The 18833-nt window shown below is 35.2% G+C and overlaps 2 protein-coding genes across 4 annotated transcripts; both read right to left on the reverse strand.

Moving 5' to 3' along the window:
* Positions 1-11156: 11156 nt before the first annotated feature.
* Positions 11157-14766, reverse strand: exo5 (exonuclease 5). 3 transcript variants are annotated; one of them, XM_046862165.1, is made up of 6 exons: positions 14509-14766; positions 13949-14033; positions 13115-13365; positions 12907-13011; positions 12633-12805; positions 11157-11731 (listed from the first exon to the last, which is right to left on the reverse strand). In XM_046862165.1, exons 1-6 carry the CDS (start codon positions 14603-14605, stop codon positions 11498-11500), a joined length of 945 nt encoding a protein of 314 aa, XP_046718121.1. In that variant the 5' UTR covers positions 14606-14766; the 3' UTR covers positions 11157-11497. The 3 variants fall into 3 exon arrangements, with proteins under 3 accessions (XP_046718121.1, XP_046718120.1, XP_046718119.1); XM_046862163.1 differs by having other exon boundaries at positions 11158-11953; XM_046862164.1 differs by lacking the exon at positions 13949-14033 and having other exon boundaries at positions 11157-11953.
* Positions 14767-15881: 1115 nt separating this feature from the next.
* rflnb (refilin B) lies at positions 15882-18737 on the reverse strand. Its single transcript, XM_046862998.1, has 3 exons — positions 18115-18737; positions 17372-17466; positions 15882-17270 (listed from the first exon to the last, which is right to left on the reverse strand). The coding sequence occupies exons 1-3, from the start codon at positions 18337-18339 to the stop codon at positions 16952-16954; spliced, it is 639 nt and encodes a 212-aa protein (XP_046718954.1). The 5' UTR covers positions 18340-18737; the 3' UTR covers positions 15882-16951.
* Between the last annotated feature and the right edge of the window lie 96 nt (positions 18738-18833).

Here is an 18833-nt window from a genome sequence, read left to right on the forward strand (position 1 = left end):
TTATGAGCTAATTTAGTGCATGAAAGTGTAAAATTTCTCATTTTAAACATTTGTTATGTCCTCTATGTTCTATTGTGAATAAAATATTGGCTCATGTAATTTAAAAGTCTTTTAGTTAATATTTTATTCAAATTTAAAAATGATTAGAAGGCTCTCACTTATAGTTAGTACATTAAATACGAAGTACAATTTTGTCTTTTGCTTAATGCTAGTTGGCTACATAATACTAGTTAGCACTCTGATGTGTTTTCCTTTAACATCATAATGTAAAATCACTTTCTTTTGTTATTTTATTGGCTTAACAAGAGCAATTTACATCTGTCCTAATTTGTGGTGTTGCAGATAAATACAGTATTAAAGACATCTAGATGAATAACATCACAGATTCTATATTCAAATCTAGCTGTATTTCAGAAGATTTCTAACCAAGAAACATTCAGCATGGATTAACAGAGTAGACTTTCTGTCTCGCTCAGTCTCTCTGAAACACATATCATCACTATCATGAGAAAAACTGTCTGACAGTGACCTGTCAAGAAAAACATAGGTATTTAAGATATACAGTTACATTCACACACCTAAAAGATGTTTAAATACTCTCACTATTAATGAAAAGCCTGGTGCCATCTTTTGATTCATTTAAAAAGTAAATTGGTCTGTCAATAATGTGTAAGCCAGAAGGATTAATTACGTGCCTTGTGTGTATTCTCTTTACACTCTATTTACTTTCACTTCTCTTTGAATTTTTTTTAAAGGGATTTATGGCACATACAAGACATTACTATAAACGTGCGTCAATGGACTTTCCCCCTGTAATTGAGATGTATTCCAGCTGACCCAGTGTCTTCTGAGATACTGGCTGCAGTCCATAAGCAACATGGCTCTGCTCTGCCCTTCCTCCCCTCTGAAAACTCACACTCTTCCATTTATGCCAAAAACAACTCTGCCAGCAGAACATGATGCAAATGAGACACGTCAATTCCAATGCTCATATTGGCCTTAAGTAACAGAAACATTGCCGGTTACCTGATTTATATGTCCACGATATGGGAAAAGTACCCTTTGGTGTACATGGGTCCATTCAGAACCAAATATAGACCCAAACTATTTTATTTTAAGTCATACCATATACAGTAATCATATTTTTTCACATGACTATATTCCAACTTTACCTCGGAATTCCCAGGCTCAATCAAGTGGATACGCAATACATTAAAAGATTAATTAATCAAAGCAATGAAAAGGTCTTTTTTGAACATATATTACAATATTTTTCCGAACCACTATCTATCTGCACCATCCTTAGAATATGTGCATTTGCATGCAAAGGCAACTTCATTGTTTCTTGAACAACAATGTTTACTGAAAAGTCACTTATGATTGAAGACTAAGGTAAATCAATAAATATTTTGCAAAACTAATTTCTGTGGAAAGCATTTCTGAACTGATTAACTAAATTAATATACTAATTTAGAGCTTTAATTCATGTAATTCATCCTTTCATCCTTTGTGGTTATTTGATATCGACACAGAAATGAGAGTCAAAATATTGTCTTACATTTGGCCTGATTGCACATGGACAGAACAAACTTTGCTTATAGACAAACTATACTGTAAGTAATCAGAATTAGATTTGTATTTATTGTTCCATTTATTGTTCCATTTACTACAATACAAAACCAATACTACATAATGTAATGTACAACTTTCTATAATATTTGATCAATACCATGAGTTTAACAGTGGCTCTGTAGTTTCAACAACTCTGTGTTCTTTATTGTTCTTTGGATGAGTTTTGACCAAACAAGTTTTCTGTTCTTTTCTCAGGATAAGGTAATGTCAAAATAATTGCAGATTGATTTCATCCAGCACTGGCTCCTGTACTAAAAAGTGAAGTTATATGTTCCATAATAAGTTATAAGTTATAAATGTATATAATGTAGAAATGTCCAACAAATCTAATACTGAAACTAAAATTCACAAGGAAACTGAACACAATAAAAAAAAAAAACTAATTAAGACACAAGAACACAAAACAAGATTATAATGACTGTGTGCTGAACTTGAGCTAAAGGGCATCTGGATATCCATCTCTCTGGCCTTTTGGTAGAGCCTCACACTGACGTCATGGTTGATATACACTCCCTTCTCCACTCAGTTGGGAGGGCATCTATAAATACCATTCCTGATAGAGTCCTGTGGTTTTTTGCCTCCCTGCATCACTGGATGTACACAACACTTCTTGTTGAGGTGATCTGCAGTGCCCAATCAGACCTTTCACAATGCAGAAGCATACTCTCATACCTTCTTCAGAGCTGTAAATCATGGTTAACTTTACAGAGTTTAGACAGTTGAGCAACAATACAGGAGTTTCTGCTTTGTGCAGAGTTTATTTCTAAACCCTTACACACATCTCTCGTAACTAAACAGGGTGTACTGAACAGATTGGTTAGATCAGATGTAAAAGATTAAGGTTTGAACTAAACTCTCAACAAAGGCCGATCATGAGAAATGAGGAAACTTTGTGGCTTGAGCCAAGAAGACATGCAGCATTAGTTTGTGTGCTGTATCGTAATGGATATATATATATATATATATATATATATATATATATATATATATATATATATATATATATATATATATATATATATATAATACAAATTCAAATTCATACTGAAATTGTATTTGTCACATGCACATTCATACAGAGTATGACATATAGTAAAATGCTTTTTTGACTTGTAAACATTAAAAAGAAATACAATATAAAGATAAAAATAAAAAGACTAAAGTAACATAAAAATAAATAAAATTTAGTATAAAAATATATAAAATATAATCTGTCTATAAAGTATAGAAGCTAAAGGTAAGAATAAAAAATATATATATATATATATATATATATATATATATATATATATATAAATAATACAGTGTAGTTTTTAACAAGATTATTTAACAGGATTTTGGAGGGTGAGAAGATGCCTGAGAAATGGAGGAGGAGTGTGCTGGTACCGATCTTTAAGCATAAGGGAGATGTGCAGACCTGCAGTAACTACAGGGGAATAAAGTTGATCAGTCACACCATGAAGTTATGGGAAAGAGTAGTGGAAGCCTGGCTGAGAGAAGAGGTGACCATCTGTGAGCAGCAGTATGGTTTCATGCCGAGGAAGAGCACCACAGCATTATTTGCTTTTAGAATGTTGATGGAGAAGTATAGAGTAGGTCAGAAGGAGTTGTGTGTTTGTGGATTTAGAGAAAGCGGACGACAGGGTGGAGAGAGGAGTTGTGGTATTGTATGAGAAATAGAATGCTGAGGATGTAGTCACCAGGAAGGAGGAAAAGAGGAAGGCCAAGGAGGCGATTTATGGATGTGGTGAGGGAAGACATGCAGGTAGTTGGGTTGAAAGAGGCAGACGTAGAGGACGGAGGGATATGGAGACGGATTAACCGCTGTGGTGACCCCCTAATGGGAGAAGCCGAAAGAAGAAGAAGAAGACTGATTGTGATTGTCATTAGTGTCCATGTGCTGGTATAAAAAATGTAAAGGTGAAATGGTATAAAGTGATACTGTGCTAGTCCAGTTTAGAGTTAGAGTGGCTAGGTCCAGAGTTAAAGTTTTTCCACTAGTGCACGTAATGCAAATAATAGTGAATAATTGTAAATAATAGTTGTGCAGCAAAGGAAGTGAGACAGAGAGAGAAGTCAAGGTGCTAGTTGCTGGGTGTTTCCTGGTTTAAACTCCTCCTGCGGGAAAAAGCTTCTCCTCATTCATATATAGGACTGTGCAATCATCTGTATCCTCTATCAGATTCTTATTAACCTGCCTCATTACTATGATTAAAAAGCATAACTGGTCTACCATCCTGACATATTTATTGAAGATCAGACAGATATTAATGTACTTATGTATTTTTTGTCCAACCTTTACTTCTCCTAATACAATTATTTTCCACAACACTGTTTCATGTTCTATAACAGCCCAACATTAATAAAGTTCAGCTTAGATTACAGCTTATAGGTCTTCATTTCAAAATGTTAGCATTTTGATAGTAGTAACTGTAATATTAGTTTGCATTATGAATTTTTCATAGACATTTTAGAAAAGATGTGCTACTTTGGGTGAGGTTTCTGTAAGGGGATGCTCATTTTTAAAACAAAGCAGAGATAAACACAAGTTTTCTGGCATTAAAGTCTTTTTTTGTCGAAGCAGAGATACTGGTCAGGGAACAACTGATTTTCACTGTAATGTGAGTAATAACGAACTCATTTGTTTCACATAACTTTGATATCATAGATCATTAAATGTACCATAGTACCATAGACACCATAGTTAATATGTCTTGCTTAAAAAAATACATTTTGCTTATTAAACTGTACAGAAATGAATTCCTATTCAAACAGAATGTAAGTCATCCATATGTTGCATTTCCATGAAATCTTTTGATTTGTTGTTCCATTTGATGGTCTGAAAGGAAGGTGAATTTCAAAAGGGAACAATCAGAGCACACAATACCACCTTATCACTCAGTGTTCTGTTCCTGCTGTGTTTTTATTCATTCATAAATTACATTTTCTTGGTACATTTCCTTAATGGAGAGGTGCACTCTGCCTTTTACAAAGAGATCAGACTTACATTATGCTAAAAATAGCTAATGAATCCCTATCAGGGGGAAATGGTCTTTGTAAATGTGTGTGTGTGTGTGTGTGTGTGTGTGTGTGTGTGTGTGTGTGTGTGTGTGTGTGTGTGTGTGTGTGTGTGTGTGTGGATGAGAGAGAGAGACAGAGAGAGAAGGATACATAAAGAGAAAGGTGGCCCTTCTTTCTATGTTGTCCAAAGACTTTAGCATCCTTTAGCAGAAGGCTCACATAAGAGCATCTCTGTGTCAGACTTGCAGGGTTATTTTTCAGTTGCCATTCATTAAATCACCACACATTTCAACAGCCATAATTAATGCACTCTATTTATTGATTGTTCTGAAAGTAATTCATTGTGCACAATAAATACACCTACAGTAAAAATGGAAATGTATATTTTGCTTAGTGCATCATGAGCAGTAGGATCCTCTGATGCATAATTTCTTTTTTAATTAGTATTGCATTTGCCTTCACTAATTGGCATTATATAAGACTGATGATTTCACACAGAAACTTATTGCAGGTCTCTTACTTATTCTAAATGTAGTTCTCTAATGCAACATAGCAACATCCTTATTTCCACACAGCATGAGCCACAACGACTTTAAAAAGCCCAAAAGCAAGCATCTCAGAAAGCCTGATCTAGTGGGTTAATCATCTCGAATTTATTTTCCTGATTTAAACACGTAATGTTACTGCTTGTATGCTTTCAAAAGTTGTGGTTTTTCTTATCTGGACAAAGACCCTAAACTGATTGTGTGAAAGATTCAGATTCAGAATTTGAAGTATTTAAACCATTTATGATGTGTCTCTGATACATACTGTAGATTCATCTAGATACTGTACATTTGTATACCCTATAAACTGTATCTCTGACCGTGAAATCAGGTATTGTATTCTGCAGTATCTGACGTTTTCAAATTTACATAGCCAAATGCATGCATGTCTCTGAATTCAGTCTGTTACCTGATAGATTTGATAAGCAGTCAAACTAAATTTCATGGTCACATCTTTTTTTGTACACTTCCTCCAGCTAAACATGACATTAAACCTAATCTGGCTCGCATAAATATTCCCCCCTTTTATCTTTCCAACATTTTTTAACAATACATCCTAAAACCAAAATAGACATAATTGAGATTATGGCTGTTTCTTGGTTATTTGAGCAATTCTCTATCTGGTTTACTTGGTATTCTTCTTTTAATAGTAAATTTGTAATAATAATCGGATATTACCCAGCAGAACATTATTTTTTATAACCTTATCTGATATGTTTCTAGATTAATAGATTATCCCACAGTGATAGTAACACTAGTACTTGTCAAATCTTTACATTTTGAATTTGTAAAAAAATGTTTGAAGGGAAAATTATTTTAGTATATATTGTTTCCACCCCTCCACACACACATGCACACACACACACACACACACACACACACACACACACACACACACACACACACACACACACACAAACAGACAAAATAAATATATAGTATGTTTTTCTTTATATCTCGGTAAAATATTAAACATTGTGGTATAGATGTGTGTGATTCAGCACAAACTAAGCATTTCACTTCATTCAACAGTCAAATCTATGAAAACATCCGGAACTATTCAAATTATTAATAGAAACAATAAAACATTTGATGTATTAATAGAAGTCACTAAATGTGTATATTTCTACGTGTGGGTTTGTTATCCATTGCATGTAAAAGCTTATGTTTAATAAAAAATACTAACATTTTTCCTGTTTTTTTGGTTTAACATGTACGAAGTTTAAATCCATGTTGAAATTTTAAAAGGATGAAAAATTGTAAAAGTTTTGGTTTATGTATTCATTTTGTTGACGCTGGATGTTGACTGGTTACAGATGACGATTTGCTCAATGTGTTTTTGGCATATTGAAACACATTTTATTACTAGACAAGTCTCTTGGATGTCCACCACCAGACTGACGCTGGAATGACGTTGAAGCTTTGGCTCTCTAGCAGGCCCCTCAATTAGGGCATTTTTCCAGTTTAGACTTGATAGCCTATGGGTCTTAGTTTTCCCATGTCTGGATAGTGTAGAGCTCTCCAAACACACCAGGGTGGATGTCTAGCATTATCTTATTCATAATCAATGTCATCATAATAAGGTCAATTGGTTAACTAGATCAGTGCTCTATCTGTATTATTTATTTTCCTTTACAGATGATTTTAGTCATTCAGAAATTTGTTTTCTTGTGTTCATTACATTGTGCCAAAGGACTAAATAAAATATTCTTGTTGTAAACCGAATAAAAAATTCACCAACTGGGATTTATATAACAAATAACAGTCCAAAACTACGTCATCAAAATTCAGCAATTCTCTCATGAGGATTGCAACAGTTTAAATTTCCTAAGATTTTATATAGCTCATTCATAGTGACATTATTCATGCTGTTCTCTGTGCTTATGTAGTTACTTTTGCTGCACATTCCTTTTCCCTGTAGATAAATATGTAGAGGGCACATTTTCTTCTCTCAGCAGTTTATAGGCAGTAAGTGAGCTTAATGTTCTCAGCGAGGAGGACATCGGAGGCCATTACAGATGGTGGTTCCTCTATGTGCCAGGTGAGCAAGTGTTTGTGGAGTGTTTAGTGGTGAGCAGGAGAGCTTTTATGGAGCCTGAATGAACGGGTCATTAGTGCCTGAGTGACTTCATTAGTGAGCCTGAATTGCATGGCCCTCTGTTTGCCCAAGCATTTTCTTTAACTTTAAGGAAGGTACAAACAGTGCAGTGATTGCGCTTAACTTATCAAGCAGCAGATAACAAACTAACAGTAATGTCCTTCATCCTCTGGCAGAGGCAGAAGGGACACAAAGGGACCAAAGAGTAAAGGTGATAGGGGAAAAGGTTAAAAGGATCTAGCTTTTACTTTAATAAATAAAAGGAAACTTGAACTGTAGGGTTTTCAAGCATTAATTTGAGTCAATTCATGGTATCTTTAAATATAAAATATGTTTACAGATAACATGACCAACAGTAAAAAACACTATTCAAACAAGACAATACAGGAATAATAATGATCAAATACAAAAAAGTCATTAGAAGTAAGTGGAAAACAAGTTCACATATTTTCAGAATTTTGTGGCTATGCACATTGTGTTTAGGGCACGAAACATCTGCATGTAACTGGACACTCTAAAAGTAATATTCTCGATAATATTTACCCAGTTTAGTGTTTCAGTTATGTGAGTGTATGTTTTCAGCTTGTGACCCTCCTGGCTGAAGCTATTATAGACAGGAGAAGTGTCTTCCCCTCATATGACAGACTTTTTGAAGCTCTTAAAATAACAATCACCACACTTAGTTACTATCACTGATGAACACCCCAGTTCAAATTCTCTCTCCAGATTTGGTTACTAGTGCGAATAAACACACACTGTTTTTATTTCCTGCCCACATCACCACTTAGTGTCTTAGATGAATTTAATGTCAGCAGTAAATGTCATAAAGTATTTAAAAACAAGCTCTTCAAAACACACAGACAGAAAATGTCCTTATTTGGTCATTATACACTTTTGTAATGGGCTTTATTATATGGCAATATCCTATTTGTCTGTTTTCTTTGTTTAGTTTATTCTTTGTCTAGTTTATATGTCAAAAGTAAATTAAGACCAATACCCCACCTAATGGATGACATTGCTATAAAATGTACACATTGTATAGAAACTGGTTTAATGTAAAATTGATTGTCAATAAAATATTGTAACTTTAAGAAATTTTGCAAACATTTTCTCTCTGCATGGTTTCTGCAAAGATTCTTTCATTTCTTTGTCTCTTTCCACAAACATTTTAAGAAAATTTAACAAACAATACAATTAGCTAATCAACCAATCATATAGCAGCAGCTCAATGCATATAATAATACATCAAACACTTAATGTTAATGTTCACATCAAACATAATAATATGGAGAAATTTTATTTTAGTTGTTTTGACTGTGGCATGGTTGGTTGTTCCAGACAGTCTGTTTTAAGTATTTTAGAAGCTGTCTGTAAAATTTTACACCTTTAGGATGGTGTGAACAAAACTGAGAAAAACATCCAGTGACACTGGACACCATCTTAAAGGTTAGAGGAGAATGTCCAGATTGCTTATAGTGGACAGGAAGTTTACAGTAGCTAAAAATACTCATTCATTAACAGTAATGATCAAAAAAGCATCTCAGAATACATAACACAAAATTGATTAGGTGGATAAGCTAAAACAGCATACATCCCATCAACTTCCAATCCTGTCTGACAAGAACAGGAATCTGAGACTGCTGTAGGCACAGGATCACTTAAACTGGAAAAGTTTATTTATTTCTTCAAAGTGCTATACAAATAAAACTGAACTGAACTGAATTAAGAGTTGAAGATTGCAAAGTTTGGATGTACACTAAACCAGGGCATTGAACAAAGCTGCTTTATTACATGTACTCTATATGGATACCTTTTAAATTGCAGATAAATTAGGATAAAAATGTATTGCTCCAGAGTTCACTGGTCGCAAGTCCCTCAACTTTAAAAGCAATAATGCAGGCACACATGTTAACATTTTATTTATTTAATGTTAGATGAACATTTGTACTGTTATACTTTCTCCAAAATCTATAACCTTAGGTGTGTATGCAAAAGAAATTTCAATTTTGTAGCACTGGTTAAAATCCCAGGTTTTAAAAGGATATAAGTGAATACAGCTACTTTTGAAATGAAGACAAAGTGAAAATATACAAACAAAGATGCAGGTGCAGTATTTATTTTAATTACTTTTTTATTAGTACTTATTTTAATTTGAGGTTTTACCACAAATTCACAGGTCATCTGTTTCAGGTCGTCTGTTGAAAGATTAAATGGACTAGAATCATATGGGACATAACTAAAAAAAATATATAACAATTAGAGGACAAACAAAGCATTGTTCAATGCAGCTGCAATTTCTATCATTCATCCTCAGAAGCTCCCTGAAGTGGGTCATGGTGGTATGAATAGTTTTGGATTTGGAACGTGACCACCGTGATAAACGGGGGATTACTTCATTTGTTTCCTTTTTTAAAAATAAATAAAGGTCAAGTCCATGCACAGCAAATTGAAACTCAAGGGGCTTATGTACTGTCAGAGGCAGTCACACACACACACACACACACACACACAGTGCTGAGGGTGCTGCTTATTTCCAGTCTTTTTCTCAAGCATAATAAAAGGTTCAAATTTAATTACAAGACAACAACAATAACAACAAAAAAGACCCCTCCCAGCAGCAACAACAACCACACTGCGCATTTCCACTTTGTGGTTATATACAATACACGTAGTCGTCGACATACGACCTATGCAACTTACAAACCATTTACGCTAGCCGCGGCGTACGACAGTGCGTACCAGCTTCCGGCATAATTTCACAGTACTGTACATATAGCCTACTCTACTTACGACCACATCGTGCTACGACCGTTACGACTTTTAACAATGAACATTGTCTCAAAGCAGCTTTACACAGATAATGTGGTGAAAATATTTATTAAAATGTTCTTTACAAGTGTAAGTTTGTCCCGGATGAGCAAGCCGGTGGCAAGGAAAAACTCCATAAGATGGCATAAGGTAGACACCTTGAGAGGAACCAGTCTCAAGAGGGAACCCATCCTCATCTGGGTTGCACCGAATATCCATTTATTATAGATAAACGATGTTGCGTGGTGCAGTGATGGTGATCACAACGACCACAACTAGTGGCACTGGGGTACACTGTTAATCAGTATTGCTGTGGAGCTTTAAGGTCTATACAGCAAAAGTAAAATATAGAGCAGTGTTCTTCTTTTCGGTTTAGTAAACTCCCAGCCTATGATGGTGGCAGCATCGGGGACTGTGTAGCTAGTCAGGCTCCAAATACCAATCCATTTTGGCACAAAATCTGGATGACTATAAAGAAGTTGTTCATCCTGCAGCATGGTAATAATAAAAGAAATCCAAGTCTACAAAGAAATTGCTTTAAAAGATGATTTTGGCATGGACCAGTCAGAGCTCTGATATAAAACCTATCCATAACCAGTGACTATGTTAGGGGGCTGTGCACATGAAATCCTCCTGCAATTCAACAGACCTGATTCAATAAAACAAGCAGAATAAAATCAAGATGTGCTCAGTTTGTAGACTCGAAACCAAACAGTGCTGTATTGCAATCAAAATGTGTAACAAAATTACTGACATGGTGCACATTTATGTAACCAACTTTTTAGTTTTTTCATTGTATTATTTTCCCGAAAATTTGATTTGAATGTTGTTGCGTGCTACAAAAGGTGGAAATATTTGACAATTTATTTTGGTTTTATATTTCACACCACAGAAACCTGCAAGTTTAACAGGATTGTGAGAACTTAATTAATATCTACTGTATTTACTACAGTTTGGAAGGTCTTCACAAAATGCATTGTCCCTTGATATTGGCAGATGTTGATGAATGAAACATTACCAGAGCAGATGAATTCTGAAGCAACCACTTTAATTAAAAGATAATGTTCTGTGTGTTTGTTATAAGACTGTCTTTATTTGTCATTATTACTCATATCAAGATTAAATTAAACATACATAATTAAAATTGATTAAAAGGCCCTTAGACAGTTTAATAGATTAATTCTCTTATCACTATGTTTTAAACAATCATTGTAAAATAAATAAATAAATGCTACATTATGTTTGTTTCTACATTCAATACTTTTTTAAAATTCCAGTAAATAGGATTAACATCTTATGCTTACTAGAAACACATTTCAAAATAATATATAAAAATAAATATATAAAAGACATTGTTATGATAATTGGTCATGGACGTTGCTTAATAACTTTGTTAGTTCATGTGAAAACTCTCAGGGACCTGAGATCTGTTTTTCTTCCAGTCACAGATCTCCACAAAGGTGCACCATGTACATTTCCAAGCCTCTTCTATATCCACCCCCTTTGGCTCTCTCTGTCCTCTCCAGTATTCCAGGTTTCGTTGTAGCTCTGCCCTCAGCTGGGACTCGTCAAACGGCACCAACACATTGTCAATGATGCTGGTAGAGGCCTGGTGACAGTACTCCAGCTGAAGCACGTCGACACATGGCAGATCAGAACAGGACATTGTGAGAAAGAAGGCATCAAGCAGTTCACCAAACGTGGTAATATTGATCCCACATTTTGCAGCGCGAGCTATGACCTCAGTTCCAAGAGCCAGTGAGACTCTTAGTTTCAGATGCTCCAGAATCTGCTCTTTCTTCACTTCCCCCCTTACCAGTGCATCAAACAGAAGCTTGTACAAGCCCACCTAACATACATGCACAGTAAAGATGGTCAAAACACAAGTGTTCAAACACAGGCAATTGCAAAAAAGATAGTAGTCCATTTCAGTGTTTTCATCAAATCGGCTCATTTTCCATGTCATTTGTAGCTATTGACTTTGTGGATGTGGAGTTCCTTCTTTAGATCAAGACCATGGGTTTTTTTTTAAACGGGTTCTGTTTTCTATTAGGATAATAATTAAGAAATGCAGGCTTTGCAATCTTTTCTTTATCAATTTGGAAATACATTTGTATTCCTCTGCCAGAAACAATAAACCAAATTCTTCATAACAACCCTTGAACCATCAACCCACAAACATTCTAAATGGATAAAAAAACTACCACTAGATTCAACATTATAATTGGTGCTATTGTGTGTAGTCCTCTTTATTCAACAAACAAGCTGCTGGTGGGCTTAGCTAATGTTCAGGTTTGGTCTCATTATTATTATTATTATTATTTTACATAATATTAATATTTAAACCATTAATATGATTTCATACAAAACACAGGAATGCTAATTACACAAACTGATAAATTGGCAATTATTATTATATCATGATCATAAAAAATGTATACAATAGTTTTGCTGAACTTGGGGTTATTTATAGCATGCCAGGTCGATCTAAGAAAGAAAGCTTGTGGGAAAGAAAATACTTCACACACCTGAAAATGATGGCTGTGAGCCTGGGAAGCACCAGGCAGAGAGTTTTGCCTGCGAGTCTTCAGCTCCTTCAACACCAGCTCCCCCTTCTGGTTATAACTCAGCTCATCAATGACACCCTTGAGATACACTCCTTCTACTATACCAAACACTGGAAACTCACGCACACACAGCCCTAATACCCCACAAAAACAGGTGTTTGGGCATACAGGATAAAAATCTAACTTAACATTCTATGTTGAACTTTACATCTTTTTTATTTATTTTTTTACTTACCCGTCTCAAAACATGGAATCATGCTTAACATGTTGATCAGACTAATAGACACAGCATCCTCATGAGATTGAATTGAAATCGGTACAACGTCATGGACCTCCAACTCTTGGTAAACACAAATATACAGTATGAAACACATACTACTAAGGTATAAAACACTTTTCATAATAATATATTATCAAAAAAAAATGCTATGCTTTTTTCCCACCTCTTGCTAGATGAATGCTAGTACCAGTCTGCACCTCAATTCTTTGCTTTTCTCTTTTCCTGATTTGGGGTTTCAGGATGCCATATACTACTTTCTTCTCACACCAGGTCTGCTCAGACAGCAGACTGACACCGAGGTAACGCTTCCCAAAACGCAAAGGAGGGATACGGTCGTCGTCAGCATCTCTCTTCCTCTTCACACCCGTCTCCTCATTTCTTTTAACAGGACTCTGCTTGAACTTCTCCACCATGCTGCATTTCAGGACAGAAACACATTCAATATTTATCAAGCACTTTACATAAGGGTATTGCAGAGCCATTCCTCAACTGTAAAACTGCTGTGAATTAAGAAAGATTGTGCTAGATCCTTAGAATTCACTGCACTGCTACTTACTGTTATCTTTTCTCACAACAGCCACATTAGGTTTGTAATGACCTCATTGTCAGGAACAGATCTGTTAAAGGTGTAGTAAGGTTTCTAAATGTTTTAAATCTACCCTGACCGAATACTTTATTAGGAACACTATAGGAATACTGGGCCTCCCTTTGTTCTCAGAAGAGTCTAAATTCATGGCATAAATTTTACAAGATGCAGAAACATTTCTTTGAGATGATGGTCTATGGTGATATGCCCACCTCTTTCCAGTGCAAGAATAGATCCTTGGTATGAGCTTCAGTGCCTAAACACCCTATGCAATATTTACAGATCCTTAAAGTAGCTGTCTTTATCTTTCCGAGAGCATATATTATTTAAACTTCTTTTAACAATAGATCAGAGTCATGATAGTTTTCTGTGTATATTGATTTATGCAAAATAGTAAGAATGGTGACTTACGTGTGCAGTGATGCTGTGAGAGCACTGGGACTGTTATTATGTGTGTCTCCAGTGGCACTCGAGCAGGATGGCTGAGAAAATACTTCTGAAATTTACAAAAATAATGATACTAATGAATTAATGCAAACAACTGCAGTAACAAGATTGGTGTATTGTACTTAATTAAGTGTTGTGTTGAAAGCTGTTTAAAACCATGTAAGTTTAAAAAAAAGAAAAGAAAAAAAAAAGATGTGGGTTTTACATTCAGGTTTTTTTTTTCAAGATTTTATTACATCAATCATGCGATTAGTCGTTTGATCGCGCCTACAAATTTGTACACCAGCGCCATCTAACGTTTACGAATGCATTACAATTGTTTTTTAATGGCGCAGCAGAATATTCAACACAATACTGTATGTAGATTTGTTAACTTGCTGCGAATAAGCAAACCGATACATTTAATAAACAGAAAAAAGTGACAGGTTCATACTTTAATGAGAATTGTGCACATATGCACGCAGATTAAGGCCTTTACACGATGTACAATTCTCTTCAATTCCGTATAAACAGCTATAATTTACCCGTGCAGAAATGCTCTGACTGAATATCCAGGAGATCAGAGTCGCTGATGCTGCCCCAGTCCTCTTCATGCTCCATGATCTCACCCACGCCGGGCATCAGTGGAAATTCTCCCAGTGAGATATTACTCCATTAATGTCCATGTAATGTCCTATAGTACAATCTTTAAATGTTTTCGCGGAAACATCTCTTCCACCTATTTCGGCTTTTTTTCGAGGTTCTTGCCCAGACATAGTCTTCCACACGCCCACAGAATGAAGAACACGCCCATGTGGCTTACAGTGTGTTTACACAGTACATCTGAATCATAATTATGTTTTGTTCTTTTTCTGTTTTATAGCTATTTAATTGCGCTAATTGTGTTAATGTAACATTTATTTTTCTATTAACTTTATTAGTTGTATTACTTTTTTGTTGTTGGTTTTTTATATGTGTAACCAAAATAGTAAACCAATAATGCAACCAGATACAGTTTAAACCCTATTGTTGGGATATTTTAGTGGCCTAAATCATGCTCGTTACCATGAGAAGATTAATTTAGATATATCCCACATTACCTTTTTTTGGAAATTAACCTAAAACTAGATATTTCTGCAGATGTGTATGCGTCATTTTATTAATAAGCATCTGTATTAGTATCATATATACATATATACAGTATATATATATATATATATATATATATATATATATATATATATATATTACATATTTTATCTTTTTTTTAACTTAATCTACAAAGATTTGCATACAAATTGTTACTAGACTCCATGACGTCATACAAAAAGCATAATTTCTAAATGATGAAACCTGAAAGTTTATAGTTTTAGTTTATAGTATTTAGCAAAACAGAATAAAATATAACCTATCTACCACGTCCTCACCGTCTGTATTTTTCCAAAAATACTACTTACATTTTAAAATGCGCAGTTTTGCTTAAACTGTGGATGTTACTTATATAAGCAGATGCAAAATTACGAGTATTTGCAATCGGATATTTCAACAAGGTGTCATTTTATCCTAACCTGTAGGAGGCGACAAAAGCCACAAAAAGTTTATGATCGTATGGCTGTGATAGATAGATAGATAGATAGATAGATAGATAGATAGATAGATAGATAGATAGATAGATAGATAGATAGATAGATAGATAGATAGATAGATAGATAGAGCCCAGGGGAAATGTTTTTTTTAAATAGAAAGCTTACTTTATTTGAAAAGTGCTAGCCTTGCTGGCTATAATGTAATTTAAATCAAGATTTGGTATGAAGTAAACATCTTAAAATCAATATAATATTAAATATATAAACTGTTTATTTATTAAATGTAATTTTTAAGCAAGAACTTTAAAAAATAATAACATGCCAGTCCAAGATTAAATCAATGTTTAACTTTAATGTAGCACAGTTGAAGTACTTGTGTTGTGTACATTTGAAACCTTTAAAAAGCTTTAAATAAATATACTGCAACAATTATTTCTAGATCTTTGCATGACTAATCTGTAAGCGCTGTAAAACAGGTAAAGTTGTTGCAAATAAACAATGATACTGTGCTGCTAGTTCTGCAATTCACGTTTGCACAAACATTCTAAACACTTCCGTTACTCTTAGAACAAACCGTAACCTTCCTCATTCTGACTGCAGCTGGGTGCTTTAAAAGAAATACAAACAACAAGCATATTTTTGATGTGAAATGTTTGTAAAAAAGAAACACCTAAATGAATGTGAAATTGAGAAGAAGAAGTGATATGAAATGTAAAAAAGTAAAGCCTAAATGTAAGCTTACAGTAGTAGACATAGAAAACCTCGAACATCTTATTCAATCTTGTGTTTCAGGCACTCATATGCCTGTTCTCACCCTCATGACTGTGCAACATCTTACACTATCTCACTATCCCACTATATCAAAAGAACAATTTACAAACCACAGATTACTGACGCACATAATATTGAATTTAGACACCACTGAAGCAACCAAGTATGACATCAACCCAATAAGCAACATCCTGAACATTTTACAAAGGCTGTAATGAATTTTACTCTCTATCAGACCTTTCCTATTTCATCACTTACATTATCTTCCTGTATCTGTTTCCTGTTTACAACACTTGTGTTTTTTTATGAGCTTTTCTCTACTACTATATTACAATAAAACTTTAAATGTGACGGATCAACATCACTGGGCAGAATGTAAAAACCGACAGGGAAGCAAATGTTACTTAAAATATGTAATATACATTTGTATAGCAGTAACATTCAAACCTATCTTATTCTCCAGATGGACGATACTTCATCCTTCAAAAACCAACCACTAAGGAAACCATTAGCGTACATAGTTTGGCAATTTCACTCATTCGGTTCTAAAAACCCTCAATGATGTACATGGTCTTTAGAGAATAAGGATGGACATATGTTTTTAGCCTTTTTCCAAAAGGTTCCTCTTCCTTTAAGATTGTTTGGCTTTACATTCAGACACCTCTAATTCCACACTAGACAGGAAGCGCTTGGCCAGCTTGCGTCCATCATAGCTGAGCTGTGTTGTGTACAGGGTCCTGGCATGTTTAGGGTACACAATGGTGGTGGTCCGATAGCGCTGCACCCTCTGACGAGGCTCGAACACCAACTGGGTTTTATATCGTCTCCATGTGCTCTCTGAAACAGCTATAATTGTCTGGCTGCACAGCTCCAGGCCCAAACCTGTGGGCTCTAAAGACACATCTTGGATATAGTGGCGATCTGAATCATAGCGCACCGACGATGTGTATCTGAAAAGATAAGATGCATGAGTTTACTGCCTGAATTTCTGATCACACAATCGAAAAGATAAAATGTACAAAATGTCCTAGTCTGCAGAAATGAGCATCACCTTAACTCTTTTGGAGGCAGAGGATCGAGCTCAATTCCCTCACCGTAGGAAAATGGGTGCAATTGTGAGACACCTCTAACGAGCTTAAGAGAACCCTGTAAAAAAGATAGCAGGAATGTTTTTTCTTTTCATTTTTGATACAATAATATCAGAAGTGTAGATATTTAGAGATACATCAGTGTCATGTTTTGAAAGAAAAGTATTTAGTAAAATATTACATGCAATCAGAGCAAAAAACTATAATCTGAAAAAAATGACAATTTCAATTCACAGTCTTGGAGCCTGATCATTTTATTTGTATAGTGATTTCTTGCAACTTTTCTCCAGGTGTACTTTAAGGTCATACATGTTCGGTGTGAGTTTCATAAAACGATTACAGAAGCAGTTCTTCTGTCTTAAGTCTCTTTATTTACCACTAAAGATTCCAGGTAAAAAAAAAATACTGGTCCAAAATATAAGTCCAATTTGTCGGAGTGTACAAAACATAATACAGTAATGTTTTTAAAAGTTCTTTAAAAACCCTAAAGTGTATTAATAGCAGGATTATATTTTAAAATAAGAGATTATATTATAGTGAGATTATTAATAGATTATTAATAATGTATATATGTAATGGCTCAGTGCCACCAGGAGGAAGGCTGTGAGTCTCAATCATCAACAGTTAGATCCAATTTCCTGCATATTTGTATGTTGTTTCATTTCAAATCAAAGCATCATCTACAGAAAGAGTGTATGAAACTCACCGTAGCAGGAGTCACAGCTCTGCTCTCGTCCTCACACACGGAGCTTGCAGTGCTCCTGTCCCCACTCCTGTCCCCACTCCTGTCCCCACTCAGCCACGGGCTCGGGCTCACACTGGGGCTTGGAGGCAGACCAGAGTCCGGACTGTCCAGCAGTCTCTCAGCTTTCAGATTCATCTCCAGCAGGTCATCATCACACACATTGCGCAAATTGAGTCTCCCGACCATTGCCAGGTCCTGAGTACAGTATCAGTGGCTTCAATTCTGCAGCTTTCAGTAGTCAGTCTCACTGCTCTTACTTCCCTTCACGGTTCCTTCAATCCACTGTATCTCCAACTACTTGTTTATTTGCTTGCCGAAGATCTCCTTACATGAAAAAGGGTGCAGAGGTCCTTATTACCTGATCAGCACATGATCACAGGTTCAACGTTATTCATAAATATGCCTCACCCCTGCGTTTATTTGCAGCCTTGTAATTCAATTACATCCCAAATCGTACAATATACATTAGTCCCGATTTTGCCGAGGGTTTAAACGTGTCCTCCTATAAAGACGCTCATTGTTTTACGCTCAGAAGGAGAAACGGAAACGCTTTTATAACTGCCTCCGAACGGCAGAGGTTCAGAAAAAACTGCCCGGCTTAGTGCAACACAAGCCCCGCCCCGTGCAATCCCCGCCCCCTTTCTTTACAATCACACACCCCTCGAGTATATAGTGTCAAA

The sequence above is a fragment of the Silurus meridionalis genome, chromosome 12, assembly GCF_014805685.1.
Source record: "Silurus meridionalis isolate SWU-2019-XX chromosome 12, ASM1480568v1, whole genome shotgun sequence".
NCBI lineage: Eukaryota > Metazoa > Chordata > Actinopteri > Siluriformes > Siluridae > Silurus > Silurus meridionalis.